Source organism: Eriocheir sinensis, chromosome 30, assembly GCF_024679095.1.
Source record: "Eriocheir sinensis breed Jianghai 21 chromosome 30, ASM2467909v1, whole genome shotgun sequence".
NCBI lineage: Eukaryota > Metazoa > Arthropoda > Malacostraca > Decapoda > Varunidae > Eriocheir > Eriocheir sinensis.
The window spans coordinates 14,593,804-14,617,041 of record NC_066538.1 but is presented as its reverse complement, the minus strand read 5'-3'; the positions used below and the strand labels follow the sequence as shown (position 1 = coordinate 14,617,041).

Sequence of the window (23,238 nt, the reverse complement as noted above, 5' to 3'; positions counted from 1 at the left end):
AAGAAAACTAAAACAGACGCGGCAGTGAAGGAGAAAAAAAAAGGAAAAAAAGAAAAAACAACAACAAATGAGGCAGTGAAAAAAAAAGGCCGCAAACAAAGAAAACAACAAACAAACAAACAAATAAACGAGAAGCCAAAACAATAACAACAAAAGAAAGCCGAGGCAGTAAAAACCGAACAGTAAAGAAAAAAAAGGAAGAAAACAAAAACAAAAGCGAGGTAAGAAAAGGCTGCACTAAAAAAAAAATATATGGAAAGTTAACAAAAAAAAAATAAAGCAAACGAGGTAATAAAAAAGAAAAACAAAAGAGTAAACGAGACAAAAACAGGAGAAAAAAGACGAGGCAGAAAAAAAAAAAAAAGAAAAAAAAAAAAGAGCGACAAACAACAGGGAGGGGACCGCAGGGGTGTATCTGTGTGTCTGTTTGTCCGCCTTCGCAACGGGAGCCTCGTCAGGAGAGGGAGAGGGCACGCACCACCAGGATGCCGCTGCACAAGACCGTCATTCACCTCTGGATGTCCACGTCCAACCTCGAGCTGACGCGGGACTCGCCACCCCATGTACCGCCACACCGACGGGTACGTGTGTGTGTGTGGGGGGGGGGGGGTATGTGTGTGGGGAGGTAGGGGGGGGATGGAGGGGTATGTGTGTGTGTGTGTGTGTGGGGGGGGGTTGTGGGGAGGTTAAGTGTGTGAGGGGTTACTTGTGTGTGTGTGTGGGGGGGGGGGGTAGGGGGATGGATGGGGATGTGTGTGAGTGAGAGGGAGGGTGGGTGCGGTGGGGTTAAGTGTGCGAGGGGTTACGTGTGTGTGTGTGTGTGTGTGTGTGTGTGTAATTATGTGTTTTATGACGGAAAAGTTAGTAATATCCCTTTATGTGTGTGTGTGTGTGTGTGTGTGTGTGTGTGTGTGTGTGTGTGTGTGTGTGTGTGTGTGTGTTTCCTGTGTCTGCATTTTGTCTGTGCTTGTGTTGTCAGTTTTTTTTTTGTTTGCCTAACGTGTCATTGCTTGTGTATCTTTTATTCGTTTTATTTGTTTGAGTTTTTAGCTATCTGTATATTTGCTTTTTCACCTGACTTGTTCTATTTCACCAAGTACGCATATGTCCAACAACCCAAGGATAAAAACATCTCTTTCCCTGCAACCATACATTTGTCTAAACGTCTTCTAGGTGTGTTAATCAGTCTTGAGTGTTGGCTTGTGCAATATTTCTCTCATCTCCGGTAACAAAACTCATTATTTTTGGGGAGAATGTAAGTTCACTGGTGAGAGCAACGTATTCTTAGTATTTCTCCTATATTGTTTTTGCCTTCAAATCGTCTCCTCTGCCGTGAACAGTGACATTTTTCTCATCTCCGGCAACAAAACTTAATTATTATTTTTAGGGGATAATCTAATTTCTTTTGGTGAGAGCAACGTATTCTTAGCATTTTTCCTATATTGCTTTTGTTTTCAGTTCGTCTCCTCTGCCGTGAACACAGACATACACACAAATAAATAAATAAAATGAAAAAAAAAATAAAAAAGCAGTGATCTCCGGCTTATCCACTTCATACCATCATCAACTCAGGTCACAAACACGGGAACTTACAAATGAATAAATCAAGGAAAGTGAAAGTCCAATGCCAACTCGCGAGACAGCAAGGTGGAGCGGAGAACGTCACAGGTAACACGGAGAAAGTAACGCAGGAAGCCATGAAGCAGGTGGGAAGAGGATAAGGATCTCGCGAAAGGCAATAAAATACCTCGGGACATCGTTAAGTAGGGCGGTGGCTGGATGCATTTTTTTTTTTGTGTGTAAGAAAGATGGCGTATTGTGCCGTACTCTGCTGACGACTTAAGCTATTGTTATTTATCTTAAGGGAAACGTGAATCTTCCGTTGTTGTTGTTGTTGTTGTTGTTGTTGAAGGGCTGTGGCGGAACGGGAAAGTCTATCTATATGGCCTGTATTCTAAAACGCTTTCGGCTCTTACAACTATTTTCAAAGGTTACAAAGGAGATTAGTCGAGTTCTCATGAGTGTTTTCTATGTTCACGGTGCAGAAGCCTTGTCAAACTATCACCAGGCTCATTAAACTACCCCCATGGCGATACTAATACAACCTCTACGAAAGCCTTGTCCAACTATCACTAGGCTCATTAAACTACCCCCATGGAAGTACAAACACATCCTCTACGAAAGCCTTGTTCAACTATCACTAGGCTCATTAAACTACCCCCATGGAAGTACAAACACATCCTCTACGAAAGCCTTGTCCAGCTATCACTAGGCTCATTAAACTACCCCCATGGAAGTACAAACACATCCTCTACGAAAGCCTTGTTCAACTATCACCAGGCTCATTAAACTACCCTCATGGAAGTAAACACAACCTCTACGAAAGCCTTGTCCAACTATCACTAGGCTCATTAAACTACCCTCATGGAAGTAAACACAACCTCTACGAAAGCCTTGTCCAACTATCACTAGGCTCATTAAACTACCCCCATGTAAGTAAACACAACCTCTACGAAAGCCTTGTCCAACTATCACCAGGCTCATTAAACTACCCTCATGGAAGTAAATACAACCTCTACGAAAGCCTTGTCCAACTATCACTAGGCTCATTAAACTACCCCCATGGAAGTAAACACAACCTCTACGAAAGCCTTGTCCAACTATCACTAGGCTCATTAAACTACCCCCATGGCGATACTAAAATACAGCCTCTACGAAAGCCTATCAGATGGGTGTGTGTAGGCCCAGCAATGTTTTAGAGTATGGGTTTAAGTCTTGCAGAAAGCGAGGAGTAATGGGTTCTTCCACTTTACACACGTACTGATGATATACAGGCTTTTGTTTCTCGTTTCCCTTCATGTACTTTCTGGTCTGTATTTCTAAGGGGTCGCGCTAGTAAAATGTAAATGGTGGCAGCGGGTCTACATCGGCTCGTCTAACCCCATAAAGAAAAATAAGGACGCCAAACGAAGAAAAAGAAGAGGAAGAAGAATAAAAAAGGGAGAAAGAGAAAGATGAAGAAGTGCTGAGAGGGAAGGTATTGGAGTAACATTCAAAACAAAGGTGGTGGTGATGGTGGTGGGTGGGTGGTGGTGGTGGTGGTTGAGCATGGTTGAGGGAGATGTGGCAGCAACATTCAAAACAAAAGTGGAGGTGAATGGTGGTGGTGGTGGTGGTGGTGCTATTGGTGTTGGTGGTGTTGGAAGAACGGAATAGCAGCGTATAACCAGTCAGCATAACACACACACACACACACACACACACACACACACACACACACACACATCGACTACATAATTATACACCGAACACTCAAATACTAGCTTGAAAAAACAAACAAACAAACAAACATAAGGCATTGTTTACTGTATATACTGTACCGTTTGATCCATTTCACGTAATACTAAAAAAAAAATACAACAAAAACAAAACAAATACAAAAAACAAAACAGCATTGCATCGTCTATCTCTTGCAAGGCCTTATCCCCAAACCAACTACTAACTACTACTACTACTACTACTACTATTACTACTACCTCTATAATAAGCCGTTCGATCCCTTTCACGTCGCCTAACATGACATCACACACACATCACACATTAATATCATTCCCTTCACGTGCTTGAGAGGGTTGACGTGCCAAGCGTGTGTGATGTATGCCTATGTATGTCTGTGTAAGTGGCTTTTGTCTCAGTCTTTCATCGCAGTTCAGAGGAAGCGGATTGAAGGCAGACGGGTGGGACCAAACAAAACAAAAGAGAAGAAATGAGAAAGAAAAGAAAGGAAAAGAGAAGAAAAAGAAAAGCGAAGAAATGAGAAAGAAAGGAAAAGGGAAGAAAAAGAAGAGAAAAAATGAGAAAAAAAGGAGAAGGGAAGAAAAAGGAGAGAAAAAATGAGAAAGAAAGGAAAAGAGAAGAAAAAGAAAAGAGAAGAAATGAGAAAGAAGAGAAAGGAAAAGAGAAGAAAAACAATCAGTCAACCTTGCGAGTTTTCTGAAGGTTCGTTGTACGCGTGTGAGCCTCTAAATGCTTAAGAAATTACGAGGTTCAAAAAATCGCTCTAGATCAGTCCGTTTTGAATAAATGAGAAAGAAAAGAAAGGTAAAGAGAAGAAAACAATCAGTCAACCTTGCGAGTTTTCTGAAGGTTCGCTGTGCGCGTGTGAGCCTCGAAATGCTTGAAAAAATACAAGGTCCAAAAAATCACTCTAGATCACTCCGTTTTGAATATCAGCTTTCCCATCGTGTTCTTTGTCGCCACTCTCGCCCTTATCTCTTATCACGGACGCTGTGTTATCGTTGCTCGCCAAGACACGCCACGCCGCCGGGCCGAACACACGGAGCAAGGACAAAACACCACCATGGCCCTCCCTAGGAGTAACCCCGGGCAAGGTGGAATGTCTGAGGCGCTGGACTAGACTTAGTGACACAGCATCGGGTAACATGTCAAGGAGTGGAGTGACTGCTATGAGGGAGTGACGGAGTACCCCACTGAGCTCCTGGGAATGTGTGGAGTGGTGGAGTGACTAGAGAAGGGAGTGATTGGAGGAACTCGAGACCCAGGGAATGAGAAGGGAGTGATTAAGGAATGAATAGGGAGTGACTGGAAAAGATAAAATCCCAGGGAATGTGTGGAGTGGTGACTAAAAGGGAGTGATTGGAGGCCCAGGGAATGAGAAGGGAGTGCTTATAACTAGACGCCCAAGGAATGAATAGGGAGTGACTTGAAAATATAAAATCCCAGGGAAAGTGTGAAGTGACCAAGACAAGGGAGTGTTTGAGAGACTTACAGCATCAGGATATATGTATAGTCTAGTGGAATGACTATGGTAGGAGAGTGGCAGTTAAGTGGAGTGATAAAGTGCATTGGAGTTTGTTAGGAAAGTGTCGAACCTGGAAATACAGCAGTGATGAATCTATGTAAGCCAGTATTCCTAGATGTATCGGCACCTCAGTATACACACGTTTGAAGTTTGGAAAGTTTCGTTTAGTCGGCGCAACATCTGTGGTCATATGCCGAGAGAGACAGAAGGGCGCCCGTTTGAAAAGCCTCTCGAAATTCCTGGGATGTTCATGGACTGTTTTGTGAGACTAGTGATAGTTTTACCCGATTTCTACACCTTGAACGGGAAAAGTCACCCATTAAAACCCGGGTCAATCTTCTCTGTGGTCTTAGAAAATGGTCGTGATGGGAGATTGATAAGTTTAAACCAAATTGTCGAGTCCGTTTTGGCGTTGGCTCCCGCGGGTCCATTTCTCCCCTCTGCTCTGCCACACAGTCCCAACACCTATTTTTTCCTCTCATATGTTACCTATAGCTTACATATGAGAGGAAGAGATAGGTGTTGGGACTGTGTGGCAGAACAGAGGGGAGGAAAGGACCCGCGGGAGCCTACGCCAGACCGGCCATGACATATTTGGAAGACTTTAGTATGACAGGAACCCGCATTGATAAAACAACATGAAGAGATATTGTTAACGGGGCAGCAACCAAGCCAACACACGAGTGGATGAAGAAAGTGATGCATACATTCGCCGGGAAGAAAGGAAGAGGAGGTGGAGAAGGAGAGCGGTTAGGGTATCCGTGCCGTGTTTCAGAATGTCAGAGTCAGACCTTGGTAACCGTTGGCTCATGTGGTCAGTTACAAACACGCACAGAATAACATCTTGGACGGAGTTTTGGAAGTATTGATGAGACTCGAGTTGGGAAAGAAAGGGTAAAGGAAGATCGTGAGGAAAGATTCGAAAGCTGATTGTACAGTGTCTTTTGGGGTTAAGTAAAGTTTATGAGCGATTTGATGATGAAAAAAGGCTCAAGTAAAGGAAGATAGTGAGGAAAGATTCTAAAGCTGATTGTATAGCGTCTTTTGGGGTTAACTAAAGTATATGAGCGATTTGATAATGAAAAAGGCTCATATGTGTGACTGTAGAGTACCGTTGGGGTTAACTAAAGCATACGAACGGTTTGATAATAAGGAAAGGCTCATGCTTCTAATTGTATAGTGTGATTTTGAGGTTAATTGAAGTATATGAACGATATGGTGTTAGAAAATGACGAAAGGCGGGAAAACATGAAATACAGGTGAAGAGAAAAAGAGAACAAGTGAAATTAGAGAACAATAAAAGATGAACACTCTGTGTGATTAGTGAATATATACCTGAAACAAAGCACGTGTGACTTTAGAAAACGAGGAACTAAAAAAAACATTACTTGCAGGTGAAGAGAAAGAGAAAACAAGTGGAATAAGAGACCTAGAGACAAAGAAAATAGGTGAAATTAGAGAACAATACAAAATGAACACCTGTGAAAGAAGTGAATATATACATGAGACAAGGTACGTGTGATTTACCTGAATACGATAAAACGATAATATATGAATTGCAGGTGAAGAAACTGAGAGAACAGGTGAAATTAGAGAACAATAAAGCAATGAACACCTGCGGAAAGCGAATATATATCTGAGACAAGAAGCGTGAGGTCTCCAGCATACGATAAAACGAAAAAAAGAAAAAGAAATGACTTGCAGGTGAAGAGAAAGAGAACAGGTGAAATTAGAGAACACTAAAGCAATGAACACCTGCGGAAAGCGAATATACCTGAGACAAAGCACGTAAGAAATCCAGAAAACGAAGATAAAAGAGAAAACATGAATACCAGGTGATGGGGTAGAAAAACAAATCATGTGAAATCAAAAAGGAATACCAAATAAACAGCAACAAAACGATACAAAATAAAGACGTGTGAAATGACGAGTGAATGAGACGAAATGTATGCAACTCCCAGAAGGTTATTGGCCGGAGAACAAGAATAATAGATGATGGAGAAGAGAGAGCAGGTGATAAAAGAGAGGAGAGGTGAAAGTGGAAAACAATAACAGAATACCACCTGTGAGAAGTAATTAATTAACCATACCTACCTGAGCCGAAGAATGCAACACGTGGAAAATAACAACGATAACACAAAGTAACATAAGATAAAATGACACAATGAAAAGAACGGTGAAATAAAATTAATAAAGCCATCTCGTAAATTAGAAAAAAAACCCACCATCACAACCACCACCATCAACAACAACAACAACAGCCCCTCAGTCCCCCCCCCCCCCCAAGCAGCAAGAGGGGGGTCAACTATTTCCTCCTCCAATACAAGACACAAGGATCGTCAGCAAGGGAATCCAACTCGCTTATACTGACCTACAAGCTGACTTCGATGCTCTACAGGCGGCGGAGTACTGCTGACGCTACTATTACTACTACTACTACTACTACTACTACTACTACTACTACTACTATTACTACATTTCGACTGCTGGTGCCTGCAAATCTTCACTTCTTTCTATTAATCTCCATCATCTTCCTCTTCTCTTTTTTTTTTTTTTTTTTTGTCTCCCACGTTTCTTTTGCCTCTTCTTCGTCCCTCCCAACACTACCTCTAACACTATTCTTTGCCACTTCTCGTTCTTCTTTTCTTTACCATTTTCCTGCTGCCTCTTCTCTTTCGTCTTCTTTTTTTCCTCATCACCACCACCACTAACGTTTGCTTCCCCCTCCTCCTCCTTATTTTTCCCTCCCTCTTCTTCTCCTTCTTTTTACCTCCCTCTTCTTCCTTCTCCTTCTTCCCATAGCGCTACACGCCGCTATTACTGCCCTCTTATCTCCCTTTCTATCTCATATCTCCCCCACATCTCCGCTTTCTCCTTCGACCTTTTCCCTACTTTACTCTTTGGATTTCTTTCTTCCTCTTTCTTATCTTTCTCTTTTCATTTTTCTTTTTTTTCTTTTCTTCTAGGCTAGTGTAGACATTTCATATTCTTGTGTATTTTTTTTTTCTGGTCTCTTGTAGTATTCTTAAATCCTTCCTTGTCTGTTTGTCTTCTTCCTTCTTCCTTTTTATATACTTTACTTTCTTTCTCTTTTGTATTTTTCCTCCTCCTCCTCCTCCCCATTCTTGTTTTTCTTCTTCTTCCTCTTTATCTTATTTCCTTCTTTCTCATTACCTTCTTTACATTTTTCCTCTTTTGCTTATTCCTCCTCTTTCTTCTTCTTCATTTTCTTCATCATCTTATTCCTTCTTTCTTCTTTCAGTCCTTTTATATCCTTGATTTTTTTTGTTGTCTTCTAGTCTCTTGATGTCTTGTTAAATCTTTGTCTATCTGTTTTCCTTCTTCCTTTTCTTCTTCTATTTCTTCTACTCCTTCCTCCCTTCACCATGGACGTCGGAGATCCCACACCCCTCATGCGAAGTCGGGTATGTACGTGTGTGTCCTTAACTTACTCTTCACTGCAACTAATAAAACCGCGTGTGTGCGCGTGAATGTGCGGGCGGCGGCTTGTCTAATCGGCTCTACCTGACACACCTGAGAGCGGCGCCGACTCACTGGCACACATTATCTTAGAGAGTGACAGGTATACTTTTTTTTTTTCTTTTTGGTGTGTGTGTGTGTGTGTGTGTGTGTGTGTGTGTGTGTGTGTGTGTTCAGGGTTTGGGTATGAAGGGCGGGTTAATTAATGCTTTCCTTTGATCTATGTTTACGCTGTCTCGTTTCTCTCTCTCTCTCTCTCTCTCTCTCTCTCTCTCTCTCTCTCTCTCTCTCTCTCTCTCTTGATTGCATACGCAGAAAAGTTGTCTGATTTCCCTTCATTGTTTCTTTCTCGTCTGTAACCTTTCATTAGTTATTATTATTATTATTATTATTATTATTATTATTATTACAAATGAAAATGTGAAAGGCGGACTCTTATTTATTTATTTTTTTTCTTTTCTTTTACTGGCGAATTCTTGTGTTCTATTTTTTTCTTATTTTTGATTTGGTTGGATATGAAGTGTAAGCTAATTTCCACCTTCCTTTAATATTCGTGTTTATTCTTTTAATTTATTCTTTTTTCGTGTTAAATATGAAGAGCGGGATCATTTATACTTTCATTTAATATTTCTCTTCTTATCGTTTCTCTTCATCTCTCTCCGTATCGCTTTCTCTTAATATGTATACTTTTACTTATTTTCCTCAAGTCTGTATATCTTCTATCTTTGTGAATCATGTGCTCAGTGATTAGAAGGGTACAAAAAAGTGCTGGATTTCTCATCAATATTTGCGTTGCTTGTTATTGTATTTGTCTTCATTTGTTCCTGTGTTGCTTGTCATCATATTGTCTTCGTTGTGTTGCTTGTCATTATTTTTGCCTTCATTTGTTCCTGTGTTGCTTGTGGCTTGTCATCGTTATTTGTGTTGCTTGCCATTCAATATATGTTTGCCCATGTTCACATTATTGTCGTTTTATCCATCTTTGGGAATTACTGTTTTTGTTTATTCCATTTTTTTTAGTAAGTGTTTGATTTTTGTTACACCCATTATATTATTATTATTATTTTCATCGTGTATTTTACATTTATTCTACTCAAACTTTCTCTTTCAATGATACGTAGACCAGATCAAGTTAATCAAAACAGTTAAATCAATCTTCATTTATCCTCTAGAGAACACTAAACATCTCTAATCTATTTCGCTTATCACTTCAACTTCTATCTGGCGTGGGTGGAAGCGTGAATCTGTAAATAAACACACACACACACACACACACACACACACACACACACACACACACACACACACACACACACACACATCTATCAGCTAAAACATAACGCCGCAGTCACCCACAAACCCGAACAATACCTCTTTTATCTATTTAACATCGCCTCCTTTTCTATCGTGTGTGGGTGTGTGGGTCAAAGGTGTGAATCATTCGGCAAACACAACACCTTGACCACACCACGTCAAAACAATAATTCTGTCCCCTTTATCTCCTCAACTTATCGCCTCCTGTTCTATCGTGTGTGAGTGTGAGGGGTCAACAGCTGTGAATCATTAGGTAAACACAACACCTTAGCCACAGCGCATCAAAACAATAACAATCTCTCCTGTATCTACTCAATTTATCGCTTCTTTTTTTTATATCGTGTGTTTAGGGATGTCAAGGATTTTTTTTTTTTACATCAAAGGATACGGTTCAAGGGCAACAAAAAAGGTACAAAAAAAAGTCCGCTACTCTCCACAGCGCATCAAAACAATAGCAATCTCCTTTATCTACTCAACTTATCGCTTTTTTTTATTATCGTGTGTGTTTAGGGATTTCAAGGAAGTATACGAACTCCTTAGCCACTGCGCATCAAAACAATATTCTTTTTATATCGTGTGTTTAGGGATGTCCTGCGCATCAAAACAATAGCAATCTCCTTTACCTACTCAACTTAGCGCTTCTTTTTAATATCGTGTGTGTTTAGGGATGTCAAGGAAGTATACGAACTCCTTAGCCACTGCGCATCAAAACAATAGCAATCTCCTTTATCTACTCAACTTATCGCTTCTTTTTAATATCGTGTGTGTTTAGGGATGTCAAGGAAGTATACGAATCATTAGGCAAATATAACTCCTTAGCCACTGCGCATCAAAACAATAGCAATCTCCTTTATCTACTCAACTTATCGCTTCCTTTTAATATCGTGTGTGTTTAGGGATGTCAAGGAAGTATACGAATCATGAGGCAAACTGAACTCCTTAGCCACTGCGCATCAAAACAATAGGAATCTCTCCTTTATCGAGTCAACTTTTGATATTTTCTTTAATGACAAGGTTACAAATAAGCAATCATGGCATTAGTAAAGCATCTCAGACTGTCAGTACGTTGACCTTAAACTCTCTACCAGTCACAATGAAAAAAAAATGTAGTAGGAAAACATGAAGAGGAATAACTTGAGGAAATACCAATTAAATCACTTTACTATGCGTGGTTCAGAAACGTGTGGATCAGGAGGCACAACTAACACCCGACCACTATAATGTTGCGATCCCCCCTTCCTCCCGTCCCCGAAGCCACACCGCGACAATAACGAAATAACAAGCTTCTATCGCCACCTGTTTCCTATCTCGTAATCTATTTGTTTGGCTTGTTGGGTTACTCCGGGCGATGTTTTTGTCACCCCTTCGCCTGGTTAGTTCTCAAGGTGATGCAAGGTGGGTCTAATTAGTGACGAAATTGATGGATGGTTATAAATTAATGATGATCGAAGTGATGATAATGATGATAACGGTGGTGGTGGTGGTAGTAGTAGTAGTAGTAGTAGTAGTAGTAGTAGTAGTAGTAGTAGTAGTAGTAGTAGTAGTTGTAGTAATAGCAAGAAAACAATAACACTAACGTGCTTCATACATGCATCATAACCTTACACCTTTATTTTTTCCTTCTCTCCTCCTCCTCCTCCTCTCAAAGAACGTGCCCGCGTCCACTCAAGGTGAGGGAGGGAGGGGTCAAGGAAGATGGTGAGGGAGGGGGAGGGGGAGGAGGAGGGGGAGGGGGACAAGACAGGTAGGTAAGGGACGCGGTGACTGGTTGTTGTGGGTCTTGTGGCGTCAGTGTGTTACGGAACTCTGGAGGTGACGGGTGTGTGTGTCCGTGTGTTTCCCTCCCTGTCTCTCTCACCCTCAACACCACCACCACATGCCCTCTCTACCCCTCCACTCGGCCCCACCACACCACTACGAGCCCCCACCACACGCCACAGCCACGATACTACCACCATAGCCACGCCCCATGTTTGCACTTCACCGCGTCACCTAAACCACGAACCAGTCTGCTTACACACCACAACCACTGCTGCCCGTGTGTGTGTGTGTGTGTGTGTGTGTGTGTGTGTGTGTGTGTGTGTGTGTGTGAAACAAACACCAAAACAAACATTCACTCAGGTGTGCATTGATTCAACAGGTGAGGAAGGTAAACATACAAAACAAACATCTTAAGCTTCTCACGCCCCTCCCGTCCACCACCACCCTCTCCTCCTCCTCCTAACACTCATCAATAAAAACATCTTCACCCAAACACCCAAATTCCACCCCCTGTTCTCCTTCCGTCCATCCCAGAAACCGCGGTCGAGAAAGCGAGTCATACGGTGGGTGCCTTGTGTTGTGAGCCGAGTAGCCGCACGTCGAACAGGAAAGAAGAGAGCAAGAAGGGCGTGTGACTGTGTGCGTGCGTGTTGTTGTGAGCCATGTACCGCATAGTGGGGTGACTCGGTGATGCATGGAATGAAGAGTGCAGAGGACAAGGGATAAAGGAGATAACAGAGATACGATAAACGAATAAAAATGAACAAGATAGATACATATACTTGGAAATAATGCAAGAAAGACAGAAGGACAAGGGATGAAGGTGGAAAAAGGAGATAACAGAGATGCGATAAACGAATAAAAATGAACGAGATAGATACATATACTTGGAAATAATGAAGGAAAGACAGAAGGACAAGGGATGAAGGTGAAAAGGAGATAACACAGATACGATAGACGAATAAAAATGAACGATAGATAAATGTACTTGGAAATATTGGAGGAAAGACGATTATACGAGTTTGAAGTAAATTTGCAATACAAGAGAGATAAAGAAACGATATAAAGAAGAGCTGCAGTTCAGTCGCCTACAAAATCTTAGCTTGAATGAAAAAACTGAAAATGAAGCTAAACTAAAATAGAGAAAGTAAGTATATAACATTAGCCCATAAATACGATTTTTTTTTTATTTTTTATTTATTTATTCAAGTTCGGCGCTGCGTTAAAATTACACGATTCTTTTTTCATTCTTTTTTTTGTGTTTACTTGTTTGTTTATATTTTGTTTACTTGCTTAATATTAAAGTTCCGCGTCGCGTTGAAGTTACACGATTATTTATTCATTTATTTCTTGTTTATTTGCTTGTTTATATTGTTTGTTTATTATTAAAGTTCGGGGCCGCGTTGCTACATCTGTTGGCTAATTAGCAGGACAGGTGAGGGTGTTGCTGGTGGCGGTCAGGTGAGGCAAGGTGTTGATAAGGTGATACAGCGAGCAATCAACCTGTAATTACCTGAGGGCGGTGACGACTCTCTCTCTCTCTCTCTCTCTCTCTCTCTCTCTCTCTCTCTCTCTCTCTCATGACGAAATTTGAAGTAGGAAAAGGGTAAATAGAGGTAACGTGTTTTTCGTGTGTGTGTGTGTGTGTGTGTGTGTGTGTGTGTGTGTGTGTGTGTGTGTGTAATTACGTTTTTTGTGAGTAAAGTTAGTAATAGCCCCTTAATGTGTGTGTGTGTGTGTGTGTGTGTGTAATTATGTGTTTTATGACAGTCAAGTTTGTGACATCCTTTAATTCTTTAATTTTATTTACTTATTTACTTTTTTTTTTTTTTTGTGTGTGTGTGTGTGTGTGCGTGTGTGTAACCCCACTCTGTCCGCTCCTCCAGATGTCGCTGAGGGAGCCGCCCCCCCACGCGCGCGCCTCCTTCGGGGTGGCGGGCGCCGTCGGGGTGGTCGTGAACATGGTGCTCTTCGTCATGGATATCGTGTCGGACGGGCTGCTGGCCTACATGCTGTGGCGGCAGGTGAGGCGGAACGGGGGACAGGTGCACACGGAGACTGACAGGTAGACACAGACAGCAAACTAGGGCTAAGAGAAAGGTGCACACGGAGACTGACAGGTAGACTCATAAACGAAGACCGAAATTCTTGCCACAAACAGCAAATATACGGACACAAACAGGCATTACATACAGACAAACAGGTGTGCAGCAGGAATGAATTATTTGCATTCGGTATTCGTATTCGAATGCATTTGAATACCGTATTTGGGTACAGTCGTATTCGAATGATTATTTATAAAATAGAAGTATTCTCATTCGTATTCGTATTCTGCGAATAAGCTGACGAATACTTCAAAATTTATTATCAGATATAACAGCCGCTGTTCCTTACAACTCTAACCTCCTGGGCGGACGTGTAATGGCCGTGTATAGTACAGGTTCATGAGCTCATTTTACTGTTGCATAACTTTAGAACAGTGCTGTACCCAGTTACGTCAAGAAGGTATTTTTTCATGAAAAGTATTCATAAATGTATTCTTGAGTACTTTCAAGAAGTATTCGTATTCGAATCAACCCAATTCAGTGTATTCGAATACACAGGTCTGGTATTCACTCCATCCCTGGCATCACTGAGGTGTGGTAGGTACGTATACACACAAACCGCAACAGACGAACGACAAACGGACACAGACACCGGAACGAACACAGACAGATCGGCACACTTTGAATCCTGCTGTCCATACGTTACCGTACATTGAATTTTGATCACCAGACAATCCCTATTACCATCTTTTCATCATCACACCCATCACTTGCCTACTGCCACCACCACATCCTCTACTACCCCGCAGGCCCAGCAGGACGAGGCGTGGTCTGAGCCGGTCACGTGGTTCATTATAACGCTGTGCATCATCCTCGTCCCCATGGTGGTGATCAACGTTTGCAGGTAAGATATGAACAGGAAGACATTATGACACTCTCTCTCTCTCTCTCTCATATATTTTGTAATGCCACGGTTCATATCTATCTATCTATCTATTTAACTATGTCTATCTACTTGTATTGTGCTGCCATAGTCCTGGTGTGGCATTCTCAGGGCAGTGAATAGGAGCAAAAATACGACAGCAAAGTAAGGGAAATTTGAATAAGCATACATACATTGACCTCTCTTGGCCACTCTTCTGAACTCGTTTTTATATAGGGCAGTGTTTAGCGGGCTTTATTTCTTCTCATTATTACTCTTTTTTTGCCCTTGAGCTGCTTCCTTTACTGTAAAACAAAACCCAACATACATACTCTTTCCCCTCTTCCCTGCTACACAATCACTTAAACTACATACCATGACACTAAATACCATGCTTATATATACCATGATGCTTTGTTGATCTCCCTCCCCCTATCATTCTATCTATATCTCCCCCTCTATGTGGCGTGCGGGCAGCCTCCTGTGGTACTCTCAGAACAAGCAGTGCCTAGGCGAGTACAGCGTTCTACACAAGGTTGGTAAAGTGGGCACCGTGCAACGCGTTCTGATGCACCTGTTACTGCTGGGCCCGCTGGTCAGGTGAGTGGCGCTGTGTTGTTCTGTGTTGTGTGTAAGGAGGTGGTGTTTTTTGGGGGAAGGGGGAGGGATGGGGGTGATTGTGTGTGTGTGTGAGGGGAGGATGGTGTGTGTATGAGGGGGGAAAGGGTGTTATTGTGATGTGCGTAAGGGGGGATGCTGTTTATGTTTTTGAGGGGAGGGTTATGTGTTGTGTGTAGTGTGTGTGAGGGGGTTGTTGTATTGTGTGGGAGGAGGAAAGGGCGTTGTATTGTATGTAAGGGAGGTTGTTGTCTGTACGAGGAAGGAGAGGGTGTTGTGATGTGCTGTTTATTTTTTTTGGGGGGGAGGGTTATGTGTTGTACGTGTGAGGGGTGAAGGGGTTGCTGTATTGTGTGAGAGGAGGAAAGGGTGCTGTGTTGTGTGTAAGGGAAGGGTTGTTTTGTGGAGGAAGGGTTATATGATATGTGTAAGGGGGGGGGGGGTGCTGTCTTCTTTTGGAGGGGGGGGGGGGTCATGTGTTGTGTGTGAGGGGTGAGGGAGATCCTGTATTGTATGAGAGGAGGAGAGGGTGTTGCGTTGTGTTGTGTGTGAGGGTAAGCGGAAGAAAATAATGTTATGGTAATGTATCGGAGTGGTGTGTTAGGCTGCCTACTAACATGACCCACCCACCACCTAACCAACTAACACAACCCCTTCACCTCTCCACTTAGTACTAACATGACCCACCCATGCACCCACCACCCCACCCACTAACACAACCCCTCCACCTCTCCACCTGGTACTAACACGACCCACCCACCCACCACCTCACTCACTAACACAATCCCTCCACCTCTTAACCTTGTACTAATGCGACCCACCCACCCACCACCTCACCCACTAACACAACCCCTCCACCTCTTCACCTGGTACTAACACAACCACCCACCCACCACCTCACCCACTAACACAATCCCTCCACCTCTTCACCTGGTACTAACACGACCCTCCCTCACTACAGGTACATGGACATCCTACAATACGGGGTCAAAATGCAACAGGAGAGGAAGCACCTGGAGATGGGGATGCGAGGGAGCAGCTCTATACTCAGGAGGACGCCCAGGGGGGAGGTGTATGCCGTGCTGCAGATGGTACGTGAACAGACAGACAGATAGATAGATAGATAGACAGAGAATAGATAGTATGTGAACAGACAGACAGACAGATGGAGAATAGATAGACAGGCAGGCAGGCAGGCACACAGAAAGACAGAAAAAGATGGGTAGACAAACTCATACCTAAAAAAAAAAAAAAAAGAAAAAAAGAAAAAAAGAGGGTAGATGGAAACTCATACCTAAAGACAGACAAACAGATAGAATGGAATATAAACAGGTAAGTAGAAATAGACAGATAGATACATAGATAGGAAGACAGACTGACAGAGATAGATAGGCAGTTATATAGTATTAAAAGAAAGACTCATAACTAGAGAGACAGGTAGACATGAATACAGATAGATAGACAGACACAAACAGAAAGATAGATAGATAGACAGCAGATTGAAAGAGTGACTAGTAGCTAGGGACAGACAAACAGATACAGGAACATAGAAAGACAGACAGATAGACAGACAGGGTGATGTAGACAGTAACGAAGGCCTTTCTTACTCCCCTCAACAGAATTATATCTCATTCTGTTTTCTTTTGTTGGAACAGCGCCTAGTAGGCTTTTTTGTTGTTGTTTTTGTTTATTACCCTTGAGCTGCCTCCTTTACTGTATGAAACAAACAAACAAACAAAAAACAGTAAAGGAGGCAACTCGAGGAAGGGCAAAACAGAAACAAGCAGACAGCGACAAAAAGCACTTAGCATCATAAAACACTCCTCAGCCCCTTTGTACCTCCCATCTCTTTGGTCCCTCTACACGCCACTTCCTCCCTCCTCCTCCCACGGCAAGTCATCCTTCTCTTCCATTTGTCTTTCCTTTTAACGAGTCATTCTTTCCTCTGCCCTATTTTTTCCCTTTGTTAATATTTAATCCTTCCTCCCTTTTACTCTTAGCTCGTCCTTCCTTTCTTCTCACTTCCCTTTCCTGGTCCTCTCTTTCCCCTTGCCTTTTCTCCCTATAAAGGGTGGTGGCTGAGTGGTTAGCGTACCGGCGCCGCATCCCCGCTGCCACAGTTGGGATTTTTCAATCACCGCCTGAAGACTATCTATCAACCCGGACTTATAGATTTTCTCTCTAAAGAGAGGCTCAAAGATGAGCTCCGGGGGGCAGCACAGGGCAAGCAAGATGGCGTCACTATAAACGCTTGCCTGCGCCATGCATAACAGCCTGGGGCCGACCACCAGGCCCCACCAAGAAAGCCTGCCGGCATCATAAATTATTTTCCCTCAGGTTATCTTTCTCCCTCCTTCCCTCTCCTAAGCATTCTCCCTCCCTCGTGTGACCTTTCTTCTTCTTTTAAATCCTCCCTTCGATAATCTTTTTTCTCTCCTTTCTTTACCACTATTCTCTCTTCCTCCTTTTTCTTCTTATTCTCCCTCCCTCCTTTTCTTCCTTCTACTCTTTCTCCCTCCTTTTCTTCCTACTATTCTCCCTCCCTTCCTCCTTCCTACTACTCTCCCTCCCTCCTTTCCCTCCTAAGCATCCACTCTCATGTCACCTTCCTCCCTCCGCCAGGTCATCTCGCGGGACTCTGCAATGCTGGACATGATGCACAGCTTCCTGCAGGACGCCCCACAGCTCATCTTCCAGGTCTTCCTCCTCTACCGCCGGCCAGAGCTCATCACAGGGACGCTCAAGGACTCCCCGTACAGTGAGTATATCCTACGCCTCAAACCCCTGTCCTTCCCTTCTTCCTTCCTTTTTCCTATTTCTAATCTCTTCTTCCATCTCTACTGCGACTAAATCCACCTCTTCTCTCCCTCCTTTCACCTAACATCTGACATATCTCTTTCTTCTCCCTTCCTTTCCTTGCCATCTCCCTCCTATACCTTATATGAGATGTCTCTTCCCCCCTCTCTCCTGAACCTCCTCGTTGAACATAGCATGACGTATTTTTCCTCTCCCCTTTTGTTCTTGCTCTCTTCCTCCTATAGCTCATGATCTTATCTTCAACTGACATATTGCTTCCTTCTTCTTCCTCTGTTCCTCTCTTCTCTTCATCAAACAGCTCTTTCTTCCCTTCTTCCTTCTTTCTTGCCTTCCTCTTTCTGTAGCTCATCATCATGCTTCCTTCTTTCCTTCCTTCTGTACCCTCTGTTCCTCTCTTCTCTTCATCTAACAGTTCCCTTCATTCTTGCCTTCCTCTTTCTGTAGCTCATCACCATACTTCTTTCTTTCCTTACTTCTGTACCTCTTCTTCCTCCTTCATTAATCTAACTACTTCTTTTCTTCATCCTCTTCTTCATCTGACGCTTCAATTTTCTTCTTTCCATTCCATGTCTCCCTACTTTCCTTCTTCCCTGCATCTCACCCCCACCTCTCCACCATCTTCCACTCCTCTAACATCCCCTCCCTCCCTCCCTTCCAGCCACGGCCGTACAGGTGTGGAAGATCATGTTGGGAGTGGCCGCCATCTCCTGGTCCCTCGTCACCTACCAGGACGAGCTACGAAGATCAGTGCCGGGCAAGGACAAGCTCTCCTGCTGCGCCTCCTTCACCTGTCTCATGTGGCGCGCAGCTATAGTGGCCTCGCGTGTGATGGCCATTGGGTCCTTTGCGGCTATATACGTACGTGAGAGTGGAGTCTTTTTCTGAGTTCCTGTTTCTTGTCCCGTCTCATCTCATCTCCTTCCCTTATCGCCCTCATTTTAAAGGTAGACTATGTGATATTTTTTTCCTATTACAGAACTTTCACAACTTTTCATTCTTCCTTCTTTCCTTTGCAATATTTCTATCCCCTTCACCATCCCATCCCTTCCCCTTTCCTTCAGACACCTCAACAACTCTATGCCTTCTTCCCAAGCACCCAAACTCCCTCTCTCCTTTCCTTCCTTCCTTCCCTTAACCAGTACAACCTAACTTCCACCCTTTCTTCCTCCCTTCTCTCAGTACATGTAGCTTCTCCCTTCCCCATCTACTCCTCCCCAACCCCAAACCACTCCCTCCCTTCCTTACCAAACTGACTAAGCATTTGCACCTCCCTTCCACTTTCCTTCTCCCCAAACATTGCAATTCCCTTCCTTTATTTCTACCCTTCTCTACCATACCCTAACTTCCTTCCTTCCTTCCCTCAGTACATTCAGCTCCTCCCTTACCCACCCACTCCTCCCCAACTCCTACAAGCACCCCAAGTCCCCAACCACTTCCTCCCTTCCACTTTCCTTCTCCCGAAACACTGCAATTCCCTTCCTTTATTTCTACCCTTCTCTCCCCTACCCTAAATTTCTTCCTTCCTTCCCTCAGTACATATAGCTCCTCCCTTCCCCATCTACTCCTCTCCAACTCCTACAAGCACCCCAACCCTAAGTCCCCAACTACTCCCTCCCTTCCTTACCTAACCTACTAAACATTTGCACCTCCCTTCCCCAGCACTTACCTAATCTATTAAACATCTGCACCTCTCCTCCCTGACACTCATCTCTCCCTATTATACACCTCACCCCCATCTCTTCCTCCCCAGGCGCCGGAGGGGGTGCGGTGGGCCCTAACGGTACATATGAGGGAGGACGGCACAGTGCACATGCCCTTCCCTATTGTGACCGCCTGTGTCCTGGCTGCCCACTGGCTCATCATGGTAGCCTGGATACACGCACAGGTAAGGTGATTTAGGGTTTAAGGTTGGACAGGTGTTTTGATGCTCTCCTCTTGAATGCGATCGACTCATAGAAAGGAGGAAATGCAGATGAAGGAAGGTTGTCTAAGTTTCCTTGTCTCTATTTTCCCTTTATAACTTCTTTACAATTTCAGTTTTGAGTAGTCAGAATTTAGATCAAACTTATTCCCATTCTCTTAAAACAAATAAGCTTGATGTGGGAAGATCCATTCACTAGTTTGTTTTGCATCATTCACTCATTTTTTTTTCAATATTCACTTCTTTTCTATTTTTTCACCTTCATTTCTTTCTATCTTTTGCACCATTCACTGCCTTCTTTATTCTCTGCAATCACTCCTTTCTATGTTCTTTTTTCACTGTTCATTACTTTTGATTTCTGTACCATTCACTGCTTACTTTTTCTCTGCATTCACTCCTTTCTGTGTTCTTTTTTCACTGTTCATTACTTTTGATTTCTGTACCATTCACTGCTTACTTTTTCTCTGCATTCACTCCTTTCTGTGTTCTTTTTCCACTGTTCATTGTTTTCGACTTCTATACCATTCACTGCTTACTTTCTCTCTGCATTCATTCCTTTTTTTTTCACTTCACTGCTTTCAATTTCTGTACCAATCACTGCCTTTTTTTCTCTGCATTCACCCTTTTGTATTTTTTTTTTGCATCGTTCACTGCTTACGATTTCTTTACCATTCACTGCTTTCTTTCTTTTTTTGCGCAGGGGACAAACTTCTGTGGGGGCGATAGCGAGGGCCAGCGTCAGCCCGTCCTGGAGTTCTTGTACAACTGCGTGATGGGGGTGGTGCACGTGTTCTCCTACATCAACGTGAAGGACACACCCTCGCGCCGACGCATGGCCTTCTTCTACGCCTTCTGCCTCATCGAGAACACCGTCATGATCTCCGTCTGGTGTGTCGAGGTGAGACAAGTCGAGTGTTTTTTCTCTTTCTTTCTATTTTGTTGGATTTAATGTTATGTGATTTCTTCTTTGTTTGTCCCTTCGTGCCTTCTCAGTTGGGTGTATCAAGGCGAGGAAAGTTAATTCTTCTTCTTTTTGCTTAACTTCCTTATTTTTGCTTATGGGGTTGGTCGGGCTGTGAGTCAAGTGTTTCTTTTTCTGTACATTTTGTTTTGGTTAATATCATATAATTTCTTCTATCCTTTCATGCTATCTCTCCTATGGCATCATTCTTCCTTTCTTCTTTCCAGTTAACATCCTTATTTTTCCTTGTGGTGCTGGACGGGAAATGAGTCAAGTGTTTCCATCTCTCTGTACATTGTTTCACTCAATATTACGTAATTTATTTTTTGTCCCCATCTGATATCTCTCCTTTGGCACCATTCTTTCCTTCTTTTTTATCTCCATCTGGTGCGGAAATGAGTGTCCATCTTTCTCTATTTCATTTTGCTTATTATCAATTTCTTCTCTGACCCTTTGTGTTATCAATCCTTCAGCATCATTTTTTCTTTCTTCTCATAATCTCCATCTGGTGAGGAAAGCAGCATCGATCTTTCTCTTTATTGTATTTTATTTCGTTACAATTTTTTTCTGTCCCATTGCATTTTTTCTCATCTTGATTTCTTCTTTATCTTTTTATGCTCTCCCTTTACCAGATGGAGCCGCACCTCTCTGTGTGGTTCCGTGCCGTGATGGTGTTCAGCGTGGAGGTGCTGTGGCTGGTGGGCATCTGCTGCCTCATTGGCTACTACGCCTTCCTCCACCCAGACAAGGACAACCTCGGCACATCCAGGAACAATGCGTCGTGGAGGAGTTAACCAAGAGGAACAACAATGACCCTGAGGGACAATAACAACACCTCCAGGAATCAGGCATCATGGAGGAGCTAACCGAGAGGAGCAAAGATGACCAAGAGGAACAGTAACAACAACAACAACATGTCCCTTCTTCACAAATTAGTAGATGAACACCAGATACCAAGAGGCATTACCATTAGTAAAGTCATGAGGCTTGCAAATGGATCATAAGGATAATGAAAATAAATCTAGGTTGCAGTAAATAAAAGCTTGAAAAAAGTAACCTAGAGGCTTCCAAATAACCCCTGAACCATGCATTAGTCAGCCCCTACTGTGCCTCGTCTCATGATGGGGCAGACTGGACGTGTGTGTGTGTGTCATGGGGTTGGGTGGAGGAGGTGAAGCCAAGGATGATAAAGTGTTGCACCTACATTAGGGAACGCCATGAAATGTACCTTGACTAGAGAATGATGTGAATTGTGCCTAACCATGACATGAAGTGCTGTGTGTCTAGACTGAGACTGACATGAAGTGATGCATCTAGATTGGAGACCTGCATGGTGCCTAGATTGGGGAAGGGCATTAAGTGTTGTAACTGCAGACTGGTGAATGACATGAAGTGTTGAACTTAGACCAGAGAATGACATGAAGTGCTGTACCTAGACTGAAGAGTGACAAGGTGTTGTGCCTATAGACTGAAGAAGGACATGAGGTGCTGTGCCGAGAGACAGGACGACATGAAGTACTGTTACTGGATTTTTTTCCTCATGTTTAACCCATGGTGCCGGTAGGATTTTTTGGTGGGGCCTGGTGGTCGTCCCCAGCCCATTATGGCGCAGGCAAGTTTTACAGTGGTTTTATAGTGGAGAACAACATGAAGTGATGTGCCTTGATTGGAAAATGCCACGAGTTGTGTCTCTATTGAGGTGACAATGCAAGGGAGCCTGATGTATATTGCAGTGTGTGTTGCCTTACAATACAATTTCTGAATGTCTGTGATTCCTCATTCACTGCCATGGATGTGATGCTGAGCCCCATATTCTTAGACATTTGGTTTTCACAACTATTTCCAAAATTCATAGAGGAGACTGGTCGGGTTCTTACGAGTGTTTTAATGTTCACGGTGCAAAAACCTTGTCAAATTACCACTAAGCTCATAAAACTACCCATGGAAACACTCACAACCTCTACCAAAGCCTCAAAACATGTGGGTGTGTGAGCCCTGAAGTGTCTGAGAGTATGGGCACATGAATTGCCATCATACATAGCAATACAAAGACACTGCAGTATTTTCAAGGGTGTAATGTTAGCTAAGTATGACGAGTCGACGACCATACACTTGACATCGAATTTAAGTTTTGTATCTGTGAGCTTTAATCAACTATGTAAAAGAGAAAATAATTGCACATTCGTTCCACCGTGTATTTATGTAAGTCTTTTTAATAAACGCCAATTTTATACATTCTACAAAGTCACTTGATTCTACCAGATGATGCAGCTATTTCAAAGCAGTATTATGGTCATGAGAGTGCCAAACCAATGCTGCCACCATCCATGACAAGATCTTGCCCAACACACGACTCGAGGCACTGAATTAACCTCATGAAGCTTGCCAGACGTTTTAAAATCATTTCCACAACAATATAACGGTGAACTTATTTTGATGTAAGATATAGGGCAGCACAGAGTAAAATGTACCAAGACTATTACCTAGCTTAACCAAATGCCTCTCCCTTGAAACTTAAATGACGAAGATGAAAGAGAAAAAACTGTAGTCACCCACGCCATTCTCTCTCTCTCTCTC

General features: G+C 43.0%; 2 protein-coding genes across 19 annotated transcripts in view; one reads left to right on the top strand and one right to left on the bottom strand.

The window, feature by feature from the left end:
- Positions 1-23,238, bottom strand: part of LOC127005609 (ninein-like protein) — a 175,462-nt gene that overhangs the window by 29,836 nt on the left and 122,388 nt on the right. The window lies entirely within an intron of this gene.
- LOC127005613 (XK-related protein 6-like) lies at positions 406-22,905 on the top strand. Of its 8 annotated transcripts, none has more exons than XM_050874582.1 (11): positions 4,290-4,437; positions 6,385-8,247; positions 13,264-13,401; positions 14,232-14,326; positions 14,822-14,944; positions 15,924-16,053; positions 17,585-17,720; positions 18,438-18,637; positions 19,530-19,664; positions 20,401-20,598; positions 21,294-22,905. In XM_050874582.1, exons 2-11 carry the CDS (start codon positions 8,209-8,211, stop codon positions 21,453-21,455), a joined length of 1,356 nt encoding a protein of 451 aa, XP_050730539.1. In that variant the 5' UTR covers positions 4,290-4,437; positions 6,385-8,208; the 3' UTR covers positions 21,456-22,905. The 8 variants fall into 8 exon arrangements, with proteins under 8 accessions (XP_050730536.1, XP_050730539.1, XP_050730537.1 ...); XM_050874580.1 differs by having other exon boundaries at positions 6,217-8,247; XM_050874581.1 differs by having other exon boundaries at positions 4,376-4,391; positions 6,217-8,247.